Source organism: Notolepis coatsorum (genome assembly GCF_963971535.1).
Source record: "Notolepis coatsorum genome assembly, chromosome: 19".
NCBI lineage: Eukaryota > Metazoa > Chordata > Actinopteri > Aulopiformes > Paralepididae > Notolepis > Notolepis coatsorum.
The window spans coordinates 87,344,215-87,362,606 of NC_140183.1; the positions used below are offsets into that span (position 1 = coordinate 87,344,215).

An 18,392-nucleotide genomic window follows, 5' to 3' on the forward strand; every position below is an offset into this window, starting at 1 on the left:
TCGCCATGCGTAATCTGCCAAATGACGCTTTACAGCGTCTTTGAGATCAATATTTAAAAAAATCTGTCATGGCAATCATATTTCACCCACGGAGACTTGACGGGTGCTGTAAATCTCCTCTCAACTCTCCAATGGTTCAAGACCGCCATCTGGTGGCCGATCGGCGAGGTGCCAAAACCGGAAGCGAGCGGCCGGAAGTGGTGCTCACCCATATTTCGTCCGGCCACTCTATCGTTCGCGGGACTCCATCTTGATACACATGGATATCGATCAGTTGCCAATAACTCGATACACAACATGATTTGGACGTATATAGTATTATACAACCTGGAACTGGACCAACTAGATCGACATCCCATAATAACAATCTTTTTGCTCCACGCTGATCGCCCAACACTACGAGGAAGCTGCGGTGAGTTTCAGCGTGTTTGATTATTATTATACATACAAACTGCTCTGATCTATACATCACCCATACTACAAAAATGATTTAACGTCGGCCACGGACTTACCTGAATCTGGGAACATTGAACAAAAGAACATAAGCACCGCTTAAAATTCTTGCACATTCCATACAAGTCTGTAGAGATGCACCAAGCTCCTGGGAGCCCCGCAAAAAACAACAACTTTAATACAAAAACATTTCATACATTTTATATTTCATCTCCCGACAGCCGGTCATCACGAAAGTAACCACAAAGAGCAAGTGGACCTTTCCATACACTGTTGGAAAGCAAGAGATAAGTGGGCAGAATTTAAGCATTGGTTAAGTTTTTCTTTTTGTAATGGCATGTCTTACCTTGTTCACCCTGCTCCTCAGAGTCCTGAGATCCATCCTGCGATTGGACGGCATCCTTGTTGATCTCTCTGCCTTCTCTGACCTGATCCAATAAGAGATGAGAGCAGTGTTTGAGGAGGCGGGAGCAGAGCTGGTCGGGGGACTCTGCCAGGAAGTAGAGGAGACGGACAGCCTGCTCCATGAAGCTCTGCCAGTGAGGGTCCTCCATCACCACACCTGCACCACGGTGAGACAACATCAGAGGGAGGAGGAGGAGGGCTTTGGACACTTCTAGACAAGTGCTATTCATGCATATTTATATATAAAATCGAAAGCACTCCATGCATCTTTTTGAAAACTAAACACAAAGCAGACAGAGAGAAGAGGAGTGGATCTCTGCATTTACCTTCAGCAATGGCTTGTGTGAGACCGGAAAATAGCTGGTGGTCCTGGGGCAGTCTGAATGGGGCAGCTTTAGATTGCTAGGAGAAATAAAACGGTGCATAATATCAGCATAGGGAATTTACAGTCATTTGTGTTGCACCTGTATCTTCCACTAATAGGGTTTGTAATGTGTCCATACACAGACATGGTCGGTGATGCATCATATATATAAGAGAGAGAGCGAGAGCGAGAGAGAGAGAGAGAGAGCGAGAGCGCATGTGTCCTTACCTTGACATGGTCGGTGATGGAAGATATGGTGATGACAGTGTCTCTGGCCAGCAGGAAGTCCTCAGCCACTTTATTCCCCAGGGCGGCAGAGCAGAGTGTGTCCAGATTACAGAGGACCACCTCCCTTTCTGCCCTGTTAATGGCATATGCACACGTTTGTTAAAATGCAATATAGTATATACTACTGAAGTATAGATGAACAATAAGGGAATGTATACGGTAATAAGAAATGTATTGTTGTTATTTTCGCATACAATTTAAATAGAAAAATACAATTGTTTGTTCTTTCCAATGATACCGCCATCTTTGTTCTAGCTGTAGAATGGAGCCGCTGTGACCCCTGAAAGCCTGTGGTGTCGGACACATCACTGCTTCCTGTGACCCCTGAAAGCCTGTGGTGTCGGACACATCACTGCTTCCTGTGACCCCTGAAAGCCTGTGGTGTCGGACACATCACTGCTTCCTGTGACCCCTGAAAGCCTGTGGTGTCGGACACATCACTGCTTCCTGTGACCCCTGAAAGCCTGTGGTGTCGGACACTTCACTGCTTCCTATGACCCCTGAAAGCCTGTGGTGTCGGACACATCACTGCTTTCTATGACCCCTGAAAGCCTGTGGTGGCGGACACATCACTGCTTCCTGTGACCCCTGAAAGCCTGTGGTGTCGGACACATCACTGCTTCCTATGACCCCTGAAAGCCTGTGGTGGCGGACACATCACTGCTTCCTGTGACCCCTGAAAGCCTGTGGTGTCGGACACATCACTGCTTCCTATGACCCCTGAAAGCCTGTGGTGTCGGACACATCACTGCTTCCTATGACCCCTGAGAGCCTGTGGTGTCGGACACATCACTGCTTCCTGTGACCCCTGAAAGCCTGTGGTGTCGGACACATCACTGCTTCCTTGTTTGTCATCGTTATATGGTCAGAAAAACAACAGAGAAGACTAGCTACATATTGTACATGTTGGAGGTTGTCGCAGGCTCAATTTTAAAGATAGAGGGAACATTTAAAATATGTATTGCACTTTAAAGCACATCATTTAATGGTTGAGTCTATGGTGTGGGGGCGCTTATTCCACATTTGTATGTCATTGAGTGTACATGATAGTCATTCCTAAAAGACAAAACTTTACACATTTAACACTTTCGGTATATTATGGAACTATATATTTACCAGCAATGAAAGTGTAAGCCTATGGCTTTACACAACCTCCAGATAACTAATCTACAATACCAACCATTCCTTTCTGGGTGTGAGTGAAGGACATCAGACAGAGTAACTCGCTTTCCCTCATTTATTATGTGCATTCAAATATAAGAAGTCCTAGCGATATGGAAAGTGTGTTCTTTCAATATTAGATCCATTCTTCAGCCGTATATTGAAGAGGCCATAAAACACACGACTACAACACCCAGGTCTCCATAATGGCCGTGCACAATTGGAAACACAAAGAAGCAACAAGTCTCCATATGGCCAACACTGAGCAACTCCATGCGTCACCTCCCCTCCTGTGCACTGGCCTCCCAGTCTCTGCCTCCATGAGTCACCTCACCTCCTGTGCACTGGCCTCCCAGTCTCACCTCACCTCCTGTGCACTGGCCTCCCAGTCTCTGCCTCCATGAGTCACCTCCCCTCCTGTGCACTGGCCTCCCAGATCATGTGTATCTCCATGCGTCACCTCACCTCCTGTGCACTGGCCTCCCAGTCTCTGCCTCCATGAGTCACCTCCCCTCCTGTGCACTGGCCTCCCAGATCATGTGTATCTCCATGCGTCACCTCCCCTCCTGTGCACTGGCCTCCCAGTCTCTGCCTCCCAGCGTCACCTCACCTCCTGTGCACTGGCCTCCCAGTCTCTGCCTCCCAGCGTCACCTCACCTCCTGTGCACTGGCCTCCCAGTCTCTGCCTCCCAGCGTCACCTCACCTCCTGTGCACTGGCCTCCCAGTCTCTGCCTCCATGCGTCACCTCACCTCCTGTGCACTGGCCTCCCAGTCTCTGCCTGCCTCCCAGATAATGTGTGTGGGAGACCAGAGTATTAAAAAAACAGGTTTATGAACGCTGCTGGCAGCACAGTGTGGGTGGACTGACTGGCTTCCCCCACCCGCTCTTCTCTAAAGCGGCGGTAGTCTTTGAGGTAGGTTTCGCCCCCCCCTCCTTTTTTTAACGTTGAAAAGCACTGACAACAGGCCTGGGGCGTTATCTGGTCGTGACTTAAGACTACAAAGCAGCGCAACCTGGGACTGAGCTTGGATTCTGACTAATGAGGATTTTTAGTCAGACAAGCTGAGGCAAAGCCAAGAAATAAAAAGCAGCGTCCTTGAGGAGGAAGCATGGCACAGCATAAATGCACAATTATTCAAGAACAAATCCATATCAAAAGCTACTTGACATTAAATAGACAATCTATTGAGTCGAGTGCAGCAGAGTTGGCTCTGGCTCTGCCTTGCAGCTTGAATTATGACGTGGTAAAACCAGGGGTGTAAAGTACTTGAGTAATTGTACTTTGTTACAATACTTAAGTACTGTTTTTGGGGATTTGTACTTTACTCAAGTATTATTAGGTTTATATACTTGTACTTTTACTCAATGCAGACCTACAAAGTACAAATCTTGCAGGTCCAACCATTTTAATTACCGGTAGTATATTTGTTTCTCTGACCGAACTAATGTTAACGTTATTAATCCTGCGGCCGCACCTTATTTAAAAACAGCCAATCAAAACCTCAAAATGAACCCGCCCATAACCATGCTGACTGGTCCTTGTGCAAGACTAGAAAGCGGGAATCTTTGATTAACTCTTTGGACGCCAGACCCGATGATTATCTCTGGTTATCTCACCATGCGTTGAGCGCCAGGACCCCCGAAAAACCAAGTATAGTCGGGTTTATAGTTATTTCTTTTATTCGATATTTCCATTCATTACAGGTACACGGACTCGGGGGTTAACATGGGGAATCATCCTGAGAATGCCAAAGTGCAATACCGGCCGCATCCACCCAGGTGGCAGTATCGAGCACCATTTGAAACATTATATCTTGGCCTGTGCGTCGATTAATGTCTCCGGTCTGACTTTTTTTGTGGAGCGGTTGTCCCGATCGGATTGAGACGCGTGAAATGCTCCCGATGCATGATGTGTGGCGGATTATGTTGGCGACAAGATCGACACCAATACTGGGACTCGCGATCAGATAATTGGAATATTCTTTTTGGGGTACATCCTAGTGAAGGTAAGGGCTATATGATATCAATCCTGCTGTGATCCAACCATGAATTCACCTCGATCACAACATGGTGTGTAACGTTACTCCACAACGTATGCCGTTGGTGACGATCAAAGCATCAAAAAACGACCCCCCGCCCACCCTTTCATGCATTCATGATGAAACATAATACCGATATAGATTTGATTACGAAATAGTAGCGTGTACAGGTGAGAAACGGCAACGCTTTTAGTGAAACGCACGTATTGCTGCATAGCGTAGTTTTCTGGAATTAGACAGGATTACTCTAAAACTATACTCGTATTCATCACGGTATAAAACGGGAATGTAGGAATGAAAGAATTATTTCTTTTTCACAAATTGAACGATAGATATACAAACTCAATTATGCACAATATACATTTTATTTCTATATAAAAAGCAGTAAATGGCATAGTTTTGACCGCTGGTAAGAGTGTATGTTATTATTTGGCAATTAAAAGGTGAGGTTAGCTTTCAAAAATATCATTTATTCAAATAGAATTTCCAAAATGATAAACAAAATGTGAAACATTTAACTCATTTTCAGTCACATTAATAACAAAGGGCATTTTGAGTTTCATATACTATTGAAACAAGGATTTTCTTAGCTATCTAAAGACATCACATAATCTTTGTAGCCAAAACAAACAAGACATGTGACTGAACTGTGTAAAGAAAAGTGTCCCAGTTTTGTAGCCTTTTTGACTTTACATGCCTATATTAAACATTTAATGTTTTCAGAACTGTGCAAAAAAAAAAAAAAAATCATCATGTGTCGCATTTCACTTGTTATATTTCCACATTTTAGTGTTCTTCAGTTCTTTTTTTTTTTTACTGTGCAGAGAATAAAAAGAAGGATAAAGTGTCCCATTTCACTTGTTATATTCCCACATTTTAGTGTTCTTCAGTTTTTTTTTTTTTTTTCATTCAGTGTGAGAAATCCAGTCTCTTTTGAGCTTTAACAAGTCCATCAAAGTCAGGTTGAATGTCTGAGGTGGAGATGCGAAGCACAGCTGACAGATGTTCATCAGTGAGAAAGGATCTGTACCTGGATTTGGTAAACGTCATGACTGAGAATGTCTGTTCACATATGTAGGTGGATCCAAAGAGAACCAACATCTTCTGAGCATGTCGCCTCATGTTTGCGAGAACTTAGCAGAGTAGAACTCTAGCAGTGATGCTGACTTAAAGGGGAACTCCACTTTTTTTGGAAATTAGCTTATTTAACATCTTCCCTGGAGTTAGACAAGAAGATGCATACCTTTTTTGTCTCTGTGCGTGCATTTTAGCTTTGGGAATAGACGCTCCGTTAGCATAGCTTAGCTTCATCACTGGAAGTGAGGCAGGACAGTAGCCTTACAGTGTATTGCAAGGTCTGACATTGACCAAACTTGATATGCATGACCTTGGTGGGCTCTAGGTCAACTCCTGAAAAGGGGGTCAATGTCAGACTTTGCAATCAAAAGTTAGGGGGCTAATAACCCTTGCCATAATTTCAGTGCGCCCCCTAACTTTTGATTGCAAGGTCTGACATTGACCCCCTTTTCAGGAGTTGACCTAGAGCCCACCAAGGTCATGCATATCAAGTTTGGTCAATGTCAGACCTTGCAATACACTGTAAGGCACTGTAAGGCTACTGTCCTGCCTCACTTCCAGTGATGAAGCTAAGCTATGCTAACGGAGCGTCTATTCCCAAAGCTAAAATGCACGCACAGAGACAAAAAAGGTATGCATCTTCTTGTCTAACTCCAGGGAAGATGTTAAATAAGCTAATTTCCAAAAAAGTGGAGTTCCCCTTTAAAGTGCTCTTTCAGTAGTGAATCAGACTGCAGGTCAATGAGTTCAAGCTGAACAACTATCAACACTGCAGGTAAAAGGGAGAGGAAACCAGCTGTATTTCATCAACCTTTTTGAAATCTTGAAAACGCCTTGAAAATTCATCATGCAGTGCTCCCAACAAGGATGAGTACCTGTGCCGGTGATCAGCTGATGGTTTGACTTCTTTCAGGGTTTTCATGTGTTCGAGATTGTTGCTGCCTAGTTGCCTTGAAATTAATTGCAACTTTGTCATGAAGGCTTTCATGGCTATGCATTTCATGAGCAAAAATGCCCTTGCCCTGCAGTTCACATTTGAACCGATACGGTACCTGTGAATCGATACCGGTACCCAACGGTACCTTTTTTCGGTACTTTAGTCTCTAAAAATGTAATCTACCTACCTCAGTTGTGGGGAAAAAAATCCAAACTTCAAATAACCACACTTTCGACCGTTTTCGGCTTGCCCCGACTGCTTTGTTGTTGAATCAAGTCAAATCCTAGGTAAGCGTATATTGTGCGTGTGAACGTTGACATGAAAGAAAATAGTAAAAAAAAAAAAAAAAAAAATTATTTTTTTTATTGAATTTTTTTAAATCATCATGTAATCTTTTGCGGGCCGGTCAGAATCATCCCGCGGGCCGTATTTGGCCCACAGGCCATACAATGGCCAGGTCTGTCTTAGAGCTTGGCGTGGTAAGTACAAACAATGCTCAACTGCGTGGCGTCCATTGAATTAAACACCTGCTATCAGAAGAATAGAAAAAAAGGTTTTTACTTTTACTTTTTAGTACATTTAAAAGTAGAAACGTTTAGACTTTTACTAAAGTGTGTTTTTAGCCAGATACGCTGACTTTTACTTGAGTAAGATTTTGAGATGGTACCCATACTTTCACTTTTTCTGGGTACTTTTTACACCCCTGGGTAAAACCCTCAGGTTATTAAAGACTCATGACTGACTGGATTTCTCCCCGCCTCAATCAGGAGAGAGAAAAAAACAGTCACCCTCATATAGCCCTTTTACACCGCCCGGGCTCCGGTTCAAGCTCCAGCTCCGTTCACATAATTTTATTACCCAAAAGGGGGCGTGGTCTATTCAAAATGGCCCCCTTTTGCATGTTACTCCAAAGTACAAAATTTAGAAAAAATGGATGATAGATATTTTCTCATGGTTTTTCATGTTACTACATTAAATACAGAACTTTTTGCTAGAAGATTTTTTGATATGCCACCCGAACAGGAATTTATGACCTTTTATGACCCCCTAGTAATTTTTTGCATCAATTTTTCTTTTTTATAAAATGTTCAAAAAATCTGGATGAGTGATATATCAAAAAATCCTCTAGCAAAAAGTTGTGGTATATGGATAGGAGGAAACGTGGCCAGTTTGGTGTGTGGAGGTACTAGAGAAATTGAGATTTTTTTGTTTTATGTGTAATACAAACTCATAAAATCTCGTTTTGAGAAAAACGCCTTTAAAGTTTTGTATCGTCTGCAAATCAGGCTATGTATGACATATCAACAAACCATTTGGCACAAAGAAGCAGGATATAGATATGAATAAAGGTGTAAAGTTTGGTGTGTGTAGATGCTAGGGAAATGGTACTTGTCTACCCTTTGGGAAAACGCCTTCAAAGTTCTGTATTGTAAAATGCCATACATTTTTTTTTAAACCGCTATTTACAAACACAACACCCAATCAAACCATTAGTAATAGACAACCTAAACACATGCCTGATAACCGAATAACAATTAGGGCTGACCTTCGAAGCTTTTTTTGGCAATCGAAGCTTCGGGCCAAGCTTCGATTTTAATTCAAAGCTTTAAGATTTTTTTTTGTACATTTTTTTTTATCTTATGTTGTGGGTCTTGTACAGCACTTTGGTAAACTTTGTTGTTAAATGTGCTCTATAAATAAAGTGGATTGGATTAATTAATTAATTAATTAGCCCCTTTCATGACTGTGACACAGCCAACAAGGTTTCACTCGGCTGTGTGATTTCATTCAAGGGGGATCGCTGATGTCGTTTGAACAACTTCAGATTTCATGGGAACTACCAATCCCCCAAATCAAGAATGTTTAAGATGAATGAAGTAAGATTTTGATTATTTGAAATATGGCCTGTGTAGACTAAACTATGCACAGAATTATGTCAGTCTACAACATAGGTGTCAAACTCACGGCCCGCGGGCCAAATCCGGCCCGCCAAGTCATTTGATGTGGCCCCCCAAGAGCTCAGGTAAAAAAAAAAAAAAAAAAAAAAAAATTTTTTTTTACATTAATATTGGGTTAAAAAATAGCAGTGTTAAAATAATTGTGGGTTAATGCGTTAATAAAGCTTTAACTTTGACAGCCTTAGTTATTACACATTCTTACACATACATGTATGTTGAACATCTGAGGTAACAAAGGAAAAAAGCCAAAAGCACTTACTCCTCAGACATTCTTTGACAATTTTACAGCCCAAAATTCAAAAAAGATCCAGGCGGAATAGGTAACAAAGGGTTGAAGAAATATTGTCTGAACTGTCGGATGCAAACTGGCTGTGTGACATAACCGAGCATCTCGCTCAATTGAATAAGAAGCTGTAGGGACGCAAACAAGTCCCACCCAAAACTTGACCAATATAGTTGTGAACTGAGACAACCCTTATTTTGTTATTTTCTAGTACAGTTACAGTTGTATGTTCATGCAGACACATAATAGCAATTTCATTACGAATTGAAAATGGGGGACCCTGATGTAAACAAGTCGAAAGTCTTTCTCTGGTCTGCATCCCCTTAACAATTGTGTGTATTGAGCTGTACTGTACTGTACCCATTCTGCAATCTGTTAATTAAAGTTAATTAAATTATCTTCCATTAGTTGGATGTATGGCCTCTGCAAGGTTGTGTGCAGCCATTTGTTTTTGTAACATCTGCTACATCTGTCCCACGTGTTATTTGCAGCTCACAGTTGTTAGTTCTGCCCCTCTTGACTGTGACAAAAAGGTTTTGAACAAACTTAATGTCATAGCTTGTATTTGTTATTTACTTGAATGGTTTGATCATTGATTGGTGGAGTAATATGGGGTTCTGATAAACTAAAATTATTTGTTAAAATAACATAAGCTAACATATATTTTTACATTTATGCAAATGAATATGCAATATGTATAACTTGAATAAGTAATAAATACAGAAACACCATGTTTAACAATATGTAAATGTGTAGCTACATTTATTTTACATTACATTAACATTTATACGGTCTTTGGCCCTTTGAGGGCAAACATAATGCTGATGTGGCCCTCTGTGAAAATGAGTTTGACACCCCTGGTCTACAAGGTCCAGATTCTACATGGTCTGGCAATGTAGACCTTGTAGACTCCACTACAGACCAATTATCAGTGAATGTTCATGCATTTTTAAGAAGGGCTACTTCCACAAAAAAACAAAGAACTCACCAAAACATCTCAGTAGCACCTTATCTAAATGTTCTATTTCATATATGGAGATTCATATTTATTTATGTATTGCATGCATTTCTACATTTTATTTCCTATTTTATTTATTCATCCCAGTATCTTTCTTTCTTATGTGTGGAATTTATATGTGTTTGAGGATGATATCCTTCAAACAGGCAATAGTGATGATATAATTTGGGCAGTGCTGAGCTGGGTTACTTTCCTCCAGTGTATTTGTCCCCTGGCCCCACCCAATGGCCCCATGCACAAACAAAAATCGAAATAATTTTTTCTTTTTATTTGAAAGATATTATTATTATAATTTTTTTTTTTAACTTTAATTTTTTTTTTAATGTTCGAAGCTTGTGCCATCGAACGAAGCTTCGAAGTATTTAAGACAGCCCTAAACATAATAATAATGATGTAGTAGTAGTAACAAACAACAGATTACTGTACCCCCTAATAGGAACATTTCAATAGCTATCACTATGAAACTTTCCCAGTTTGTTATGTACATATAAACTAAGAAAAAATATATTGCAAGTTCTGAATTTTATGTTTATATGCAAATGAGGCATTTCCCCATTCGATATGTGCACATTTATGGATGCAATCATGCAAAATGAAGCAAAATAAGTGTTGTTTTGTTTTGTTTTCTTGTCACTAGTTTGAAAGAAGACATGTAAAGGGGCAACATTATACAAAAATCTCAAAATTGCCCCAAAATCAGGAAAATTGTATTCTAGGTGGGTGGTCTCCCCTTAACACATTGCCCGCCGGGCATTGTACCCATCATTGTACCCAGTCTGCCAGCGCTATAAGTCTATGGAGTGGCTCACCTTCTTTGCAGGGCTATAACTTTTTAAATGTTATTGCTATATTGACATTACTATGGCCCATTCAACATTGATTATCTATCGTTCAGGATGTGGGAGCGTTATACTTTTTCATTCATACAAAAATACCTTCTAGAATACAAGTGTTTATCATTTTCTGCAGTAATTCCTAGAACGTGATATACGAAAAAATGAAATATTGATCTCAATAACGCTGTACAGCGAGGTCTAGCGGTCAACGCATGGCGGGCAATAACGCTGTAAAGCGTTTCCGGCGGTGGATGTGTTAACATTAACACATTGACTGACAGCCATTGTACCCATCAAAGTACCCAGTCGGCCACCGTTGAAAGCCTATGGAGATGTTTACCTTCTTTGCAGGGCTATAACTTTTTAAATTGTATTGCTATATTGACATTACTATGGCCTAGGGATGCACCGATATGAAAATGTGCGGCCGATACGATAGTTCAACTAACACAATCGGCCGATACCGATATTTGTGGCAATATTTTTATTTTATTTTTTATGAAACTACTGTATATTTGTATGTCTCTAAATGTTTTGATGAATTGAAAATGGAGGACCCTTATGTAAAAAAGCCGAAAGTCTTTTTCTGGTCTTCATCCTCCAGTCTTAGCACTGTTGTTGTATTGAGCTGTACTGTACCCATTCTGCAATCTGTTAAAAGCTTTTCTATACATTTGTCTGATTGATTGAAAATTCTATTATTATAACCATATAACAAGAAATGATATTATTGTTTATGAAAATGTGTTAGCCCTATGCTTGACTATTTTAGGCATGGCAACAAATAAAATAATAATAATAAAATTAATAAATAAATCAAATTAATAAATAGGCTACACGTCTCTCTTTTTGTGTTACAAATTGTCCTCACCGATAAACATAGGCCTCTTTACTTACTTAAAAAAGGAAACATCAAGAAATATGTTTATGGTATTCCATCATGCCATGTGTGTTTTTTATATATTTTATAATGCTCATGATTATTGCTGAAGTCTGAGTCATACAATACCCACTGGCTTTCATCCAATACCCACTGGCTTTCATCTTCAACAGACTAACTTGACTAAAAAGACAAAAAAGTGTATGAGTTTTTAAGAGTTTAAGAGCACTCACTGTATCTCTCTCAAACAAAGCTCCATGTTCTCCAGTAATATCTCCATAATCTGAGTTTGCAATGCATGTGTCGTGTCAGGTACAACCGAACCATTTTGATTGACAGTCGATTCTGCCAATTACGTCACACCGCTAGCACCCACCTCCTGCCGTTCTTACCACCAATCGGCAAGCGCTTATTCGCCCTTTACTTCCGGGAAGTCCATCATTGATTTTGACGAGAGCTCAACAACAAAGCTAATAAAGTTAGCTCCCCGCGGCCCACGAGTAGATTACCAGCGCTCCACAGCAGTACTAAACGAGGCATAATGATTTTACTGCAACGAATGTTATAATAAAAGCTTTTCTATACATTTGTCTGATTGAAAACTTTATTAACAGATTGCAGAATGGGTACAATTCAGTACAGGCTCTCTGAGCAAAGGAAGGAACTGATATATGAATGACCAAAGGAAGGAACTGAGATATGAATGACCAACAACAATGCTATATGGTCGGGTAAATACGCTGATGTTATTGAACGTGTAACTATATAACGTTAATGCCTTTGTTAATCATAAGTAACTTTGATGCAGTAGCGTCTGTGTGGGGGCGGCGTTGTGCAGGCCGCTTAACTGAAACTTTTCAAAGTTTGAACGTGTGGGCCAGATTGACGAGACACAAATTGATGGATATCTATCGGCTACTGCCATCGGCACATTTGAGCTTATCGGCCGATACCGATACCCGACCGATGTATCGGTGCACCCCTACTATGGCACATTCAACATCGATTATCTATCGTTCCGGATGTGGGAACGTTATATTTTTTCATTCATACATTGTTGTGTTAATACCGTCTTGAATATAAGTATGTTTATAAGCTTTTCTGCTGTAATTCCAAAAACGCTAGTTATAGGCCCGAACGCATATGATAGATTATAGATTGCCGTTTCTTTCCTATACACGCTATATTAAAAAATTCAAATGTATATGATCTGTATACATTATGCTTCATAATGCGTGGAGGAAAGGGGGGGCGGGGGTCGTCTATAATTCCTTTATAGTCAATAACGGCTTTATGTAGTATGGGTTGATATAGGGGTGGACGGTATGGTCTAAAATTTATATCACGGTATAATTTGAAGCATAGACGGTAACGGTATATATCACGGTATCAGTGTTTCCGTTAGAATAATTTTTTTTGCCTGATAGGCAGGCTATATAAAGAATGACATCCTCAAGGCATGTAGATTTATAATATTTTAACTTAAAACTAGGCTACTTTTGCGTATAAAGTCATTATATTCCAAATAAAATAAGTCCCGAGTCCGTGCTGCTCCCATTGCAAACAGCGGGCTGGATGCTGGATTTTGCTAGAAGCATATGTAGCTGCAGAGCCGTAGAGCCAGCGGCGCTTTCAGGTCTGGTCACAGCTTTCAGCCGTTGGGTGGGGGGGCGCTGTTGAGCGGGCCTGTGACCAGACCTGAAAGCGCCGCTGGCTCTGCGGCTCTGCAGCTACATATGCTTCTAGCAAAATCCAGCATCCAGCCCGCTGTTTGCAATGGGAGCAGCACGGACTCGGGACAGCACGGACCCGCTGCAGCCGTCGTTATCATAACACCACACGCATATCATAATGTTTACAGCAAACTGTAGTTGATCACCAGGTATGTTTTATTAACGTAGAATAATTCATATAAGAAAAACGATAGGGACATCTCTTACCTTTCTCCACTGGTTAAAAATGCCAGGAACTGAAATTGAAACTTGCTGTGCGCCACGGTGATATGTGTTTATTATGAAATGACAATTGCGTGTTGACACGCCCACTGCGTGAAGCCTCCTAAATAACTTTTTCCAGTTTGCACATATCTATTATCTATGACTAATTCTATCTATTTTTAGGGGCAAATGCGATTGAAATAGTCGCGCTGTGGTTACATGATGTCATTGCTATTTTAGAGCTGCCCTACCGGTTACACGGTATAGTCAAAATCCATACCGTAGAGCAAATTAATACCGTTTATACCGTATACCGTTTATACCGTCCACCCCTAGGTTGATATATTGATCAGACCGTTTGCAAACAAAGAAACGCACAATCGGGCTAAAAATAACGTTACTCGTCGCCGATGAGACTGGAAGAAAAAGATCCCAATTATTTGACGCCGATGGCCTAGATCCATTTCCGGTTTGTATGGCGCAATAAACGCCGAAATCATATAGATTATTGCGTTATGGAAGCGATCCAAATGCACGCCAGTGTTTGTCTGTAGTCCCATAGCAAGATATTACTGCCGGAGGGATTTCCTCGACGCACCGATCACAACTTCCGGTTTTGAGAGTGTAACTCGCCAGACCATCCACCAGGCGGCGGTATTGAGGCGTTGCAATCTCATTCAGGGTCCAGCTGCAGCTCCGGAGGTTGGCTGGATGAATTATGAATGCCATGGCGAAAAAATTAAATATTGATTTCAAAAACAGCGTACGGCATTGTTGGCGTTCAGCGCATGGCGGACAAACACGTCGTAAGCCGTTTTTGGCGACCAATGTGTTACGCAGAACCAACATTCCACCGTCTGTCATCAACGGAGGTAAAAATAATGCGTGGAGAAAGGCTTAGCGCACACACGGCCACTGTGTGTATACTAGGGGTGTAACGGTACACAAAAACCACGATACGGTATGTACCTCGGTTTTGAAGTCACGGTTCGGTACGGATTTTCGGTACAGTGGGGGAAAGTTTGGCCATGTTTCCATGTTCCACTCAGGGGTGATGTAGTGTGCAGTAACTAATTGTACTTGTAGGGCTGTCAACGAATATTCTATATTGAAATTAATAATTGATTGTAAAAAAATATATATATCTAAAATAATTATTACCGGTATTATATTAGATTGTGAAAAAAACAGCCCCCGTTGGGCAGTCGTTAGTGGTTAACATACCGTTGTATTCGTTCGGTACACTACAGCCGTTCGGTACGGTACACACTGAAACGGTTCAGTATGGATACGTGTACCTTTACACCCCTACTCCTACTGTATACGTTTGAAATGAATCGTTCCAGCAAAGTAGGCTTCTATTATTCAAATTACTGTTTTAATGGGTATCATAGTAGTAAGTCCTACTGTAGAACATGACATATTAGCATGACATCCGATTTATTAATGCCAATACAAAAAATTTGGGACAAACGCAATTGGCACAAGTTTAAATGATGGATTAGTCACCGACAGTTAACATTAGGGATGTCCCGATCACGTTTTTTTGCTCCCGATCCGATCCCGATCATGTGATTTTGAGTATCTACCGATACCGATATTTCCCGATCCGATCAAATTTTTTTTTTTTTTTTTTTTTTATTCAACAAACATGACCATGTTCACGTCTTAAACTCATACTGAGGCCTTAGTTTTGGTTTTAAATTGCATATCATCATTCATTTATTTATTGTCACACAGAGCAGAAGAATTTTGCCAAAACAAACCAATAGTATCCAGCTGCAGAACAGCAGACCAGCCACACTCTCAGACCCAAACGCATTTCCTTTGATTTAATTATACATCAAATGATTTATGAAGTTAACTTTTCACCTGGATAACGTCAACATTCAGGGTGAATGTAATGTGAGAAATTGGGATAAAAAAAATTTAAATAAAAATTATTTGGGTCTGAGATTGTGGCTGGTCTGCCGTTCTGCAGCTGGATACTATTGGTTTGTTTTGGCAAAATTCTTCTGCTCTGTGACAATAAATAAATGAATGATGATATGCAATTTAAAACCAAAACTAAGGCCTCAGTATGAGTTTAAGACGTGAACATGGTCATGTTTGTTGAATAAAAAAAAAAAAAAAAGTAAAAAAAAAAACGTTTTTTTTTTTTTTTTTTTTTGCCGATCCCGATCTTCGAAAAATCACGTGATCGGCCCCGATCCCGATCACGTGATCGGATCGGGACATCCCTAGTTAACATCAGACTGATAGCTCAACTGGTTAGTCCGCTGGCTGTGGATCCTATGGTCACAGGTTCAAATCTCTTGGTTCCAAAAGTTTTTTTTATTTTTGATCTTTTTCCCCCTCCTTTTTCCTCTGATTTTTCTCCCATCCCAATGTTAGTCGTTATGCCAACTCCCAATCCCCTTCCTGGTCGTTGCGCACTTACCCCCCCACAGTCGGTCTGGGAGAGTGGAGGCTACCACGTGCTTCCTCCGACACACGTCTAGCCAATCAACCGCTTCTTTTCACCTGGCAGCGCGGACTCTCACTGAGAGGGTGTAACGTGTGTAAGGATCACCTACCCCCCTTAGATCCTAACCACGCTTAGCAGGCGCCCCGACCGAACTGTAGGAGTCGCTGTTTACAACGACCCGGACCCACCCCGCCAGCTTTCCCACCCTCTAATACAGCCAATTGTATTAGTGTGAACGGCCAGCCAAGCTGGTGACAACCCCGGAGCTGTGAGCTGGATTCGAACAGGCGAATCCAGCTGCTCCGGTGTTGGTGACGAACGCAATCTCCGCTACGCCACCTGACCGCCCAGTTTTTTTTTTTTTTACGTTAATTCATTTATCCACTCTGGTTGGATGGTGTATTGTACTTGTGCTGTATAATGACAATACATTTGAATCTAATCTCCTTTTGAAATCGCTACGCTGCCCAGGGTTTCCGTTGTCCGGTAATTACCGTTATTTTACCGGGGAAATCTGTTGAAGTCCGACATATGTGACTGGGCATGGGGGCGCGGGACTTGTTAAGGTAAGGTCCAATTTTTTTTTTTTTTTTTTTTACATATTGTGAAAGTACAGATTCATACCTTAAAAATAAGCCATCACTTGAACATTTTGGTGGGATATTTTGCAAGCTACATCCTATAAATCATGGTGATATCAGTAAACGCATTCAGAGATGGTCTTCGAACTTGTGGAGAGGTTCACACCTGTGATTTAATCAACTATAATCCTACCCAGAATGCATTGTATTCCATGGCCCCCCTCTCTCTGGGGACATTAACACCTTGCATCAGGCTCTTTTGTTATGGCAATGACTGTCTTGTGGCAAGTTGTTGTGGCAGTTGAAGTGTAAGGCCATGGTTAGACTAGTGTATTTGTGGCGTTTTTTTTATATGTTTTTGAATACGTTTCATGTCCCCATTACACAGAAATGCGTTTTTTGGCGTTTTTTTGTGGATACGGCTGAAACGCAAAATTGTGTTTGCGTTTTGGAGAAACGCTAAAAAACGCGCCGACAACAGCGTGTAGTCTGCATGAGCCGTTGTTGCGAAAACGCCCATGCGCAGTAGATACCATCTGCGTGCCCTTCCGGTGACAACAGTGTGTGTGTGTTTGGGACATAGCTCCGTGTCCCAAATAGCTTCAGCTACCATGTGTTGTCAAGTTATTGTTATAAGGACCCCAGTCCAAGCTACAACAGTCTGCATTCCCTTAACAATTGTTTGTATTGAGCCGTATTGTATTGTACCCATATGCAATATGTTAAATAAAGTTTACATCCATTCATTCTGCTAGCATTACCGATTGCATGAGCAGCTGGTTAAGGTGAGCTATCAGGATTCAGACCCTGTTAGCTCAGAGCTCCTCTTTCAACTTAACAAGCATTAAACAAAATGGCCCAGTCATCTATTCACCTTTGTTTAATACACACAGCGTTGTCTCTAATGTTATCCAACTACTGATAGCTCGCGATATCATCAGTTTGGTGCTGGCTAAGTAGCGTGAGCTAACGTTAGCTTCTAGCCACAATGCTATATTGTTATAATGGCATACTCCATTGACGTTAGCATGCAGCTAACAATGCTACCGATCTTTTTTTAGACTAAACTATCCGCTCTTGGTGGTCACTTGTGTTGATGTTAGTTTTGTTTCATCAACAAATGACAGGCAGAACACACAGTGAATGTATCCGTTTCGTTTATTGCACTTTTATTAGGCTTTGCTGAAAAAGAATTGCTGCATTGGGTAACTAAGCAAAAGATGGTGGCCGCCTTGTTGACATTTGCTTTGCAGGCACATTCAAGTTCTGATTGGTTGAAATTGCCTTCATGTTTGCCACCTACTGCCACCTACTGCTTTGGCAGTGTACTACATCAGTGTGCTCGGGTGACAAAAACGGAAAAAAAAAACGAAAGTGTGACTCGAGGCGCAGGACGTCGCGGCGAAACGCATATGACAACAATACGAAGATGAAACGAAAGGTGTAACCGCACCCTAAGTCTAAAAGCCTTGTAAGTCTAAAAGCTAAATGACTATTATAAGGAAAGGTTAACCTTCTGTAGTGTGGTAGTGAAAGGTTAACCTTCTGTGGTGTGGTAGTGAAAGGTTAACCTTCTGTAGTGTGGTAGTGAAAGGGTTAACCTTCTGTAGTGTGGTAGTGAAAGGGTTAACCTTCTGTAGTGTGGTAGTGAAAGGTTAACCTTCTGTAGTGTGGTAGTGAAAGGTTAACCTTCTGTAGTGTGGTAG

The 18,392-nt window shown here is 41.2% G+C and overlaps 1 protein-coding gene across 1 annotated transcript in view; it reads right to left on the minus strand.

Annotated features, from left to right (window-relative positions):
- ncapd2 (non-SMC condensin I complex, subunit D2) overlaps positions 1 to 18,392 on the minus strand; it is a 122,713-nt gene that overhangs the window by 46,170 nt on the left and 58,151 nt on the right. The window contains exons 19-21 of the mRNA XM_084336989.1: positions 1,451 to 1,583; positions 1,185 to 1,260; positions 800 to 1,015 (exon numbers count right to left, since the gene is read on the minus strand). Of these exons, the coding sequence (XP_084193115.1) occupies positions 800 to 1,015; positions 1,185 to 1,260; positions 1,451 to 1,583 (425 nt within the window). The remainder of the gene's footprint in view (positions 1 to 799; positions 1,016 to 1,184; positions 1,261 to 1,450; positions 1,584 to 18,392) is intronic.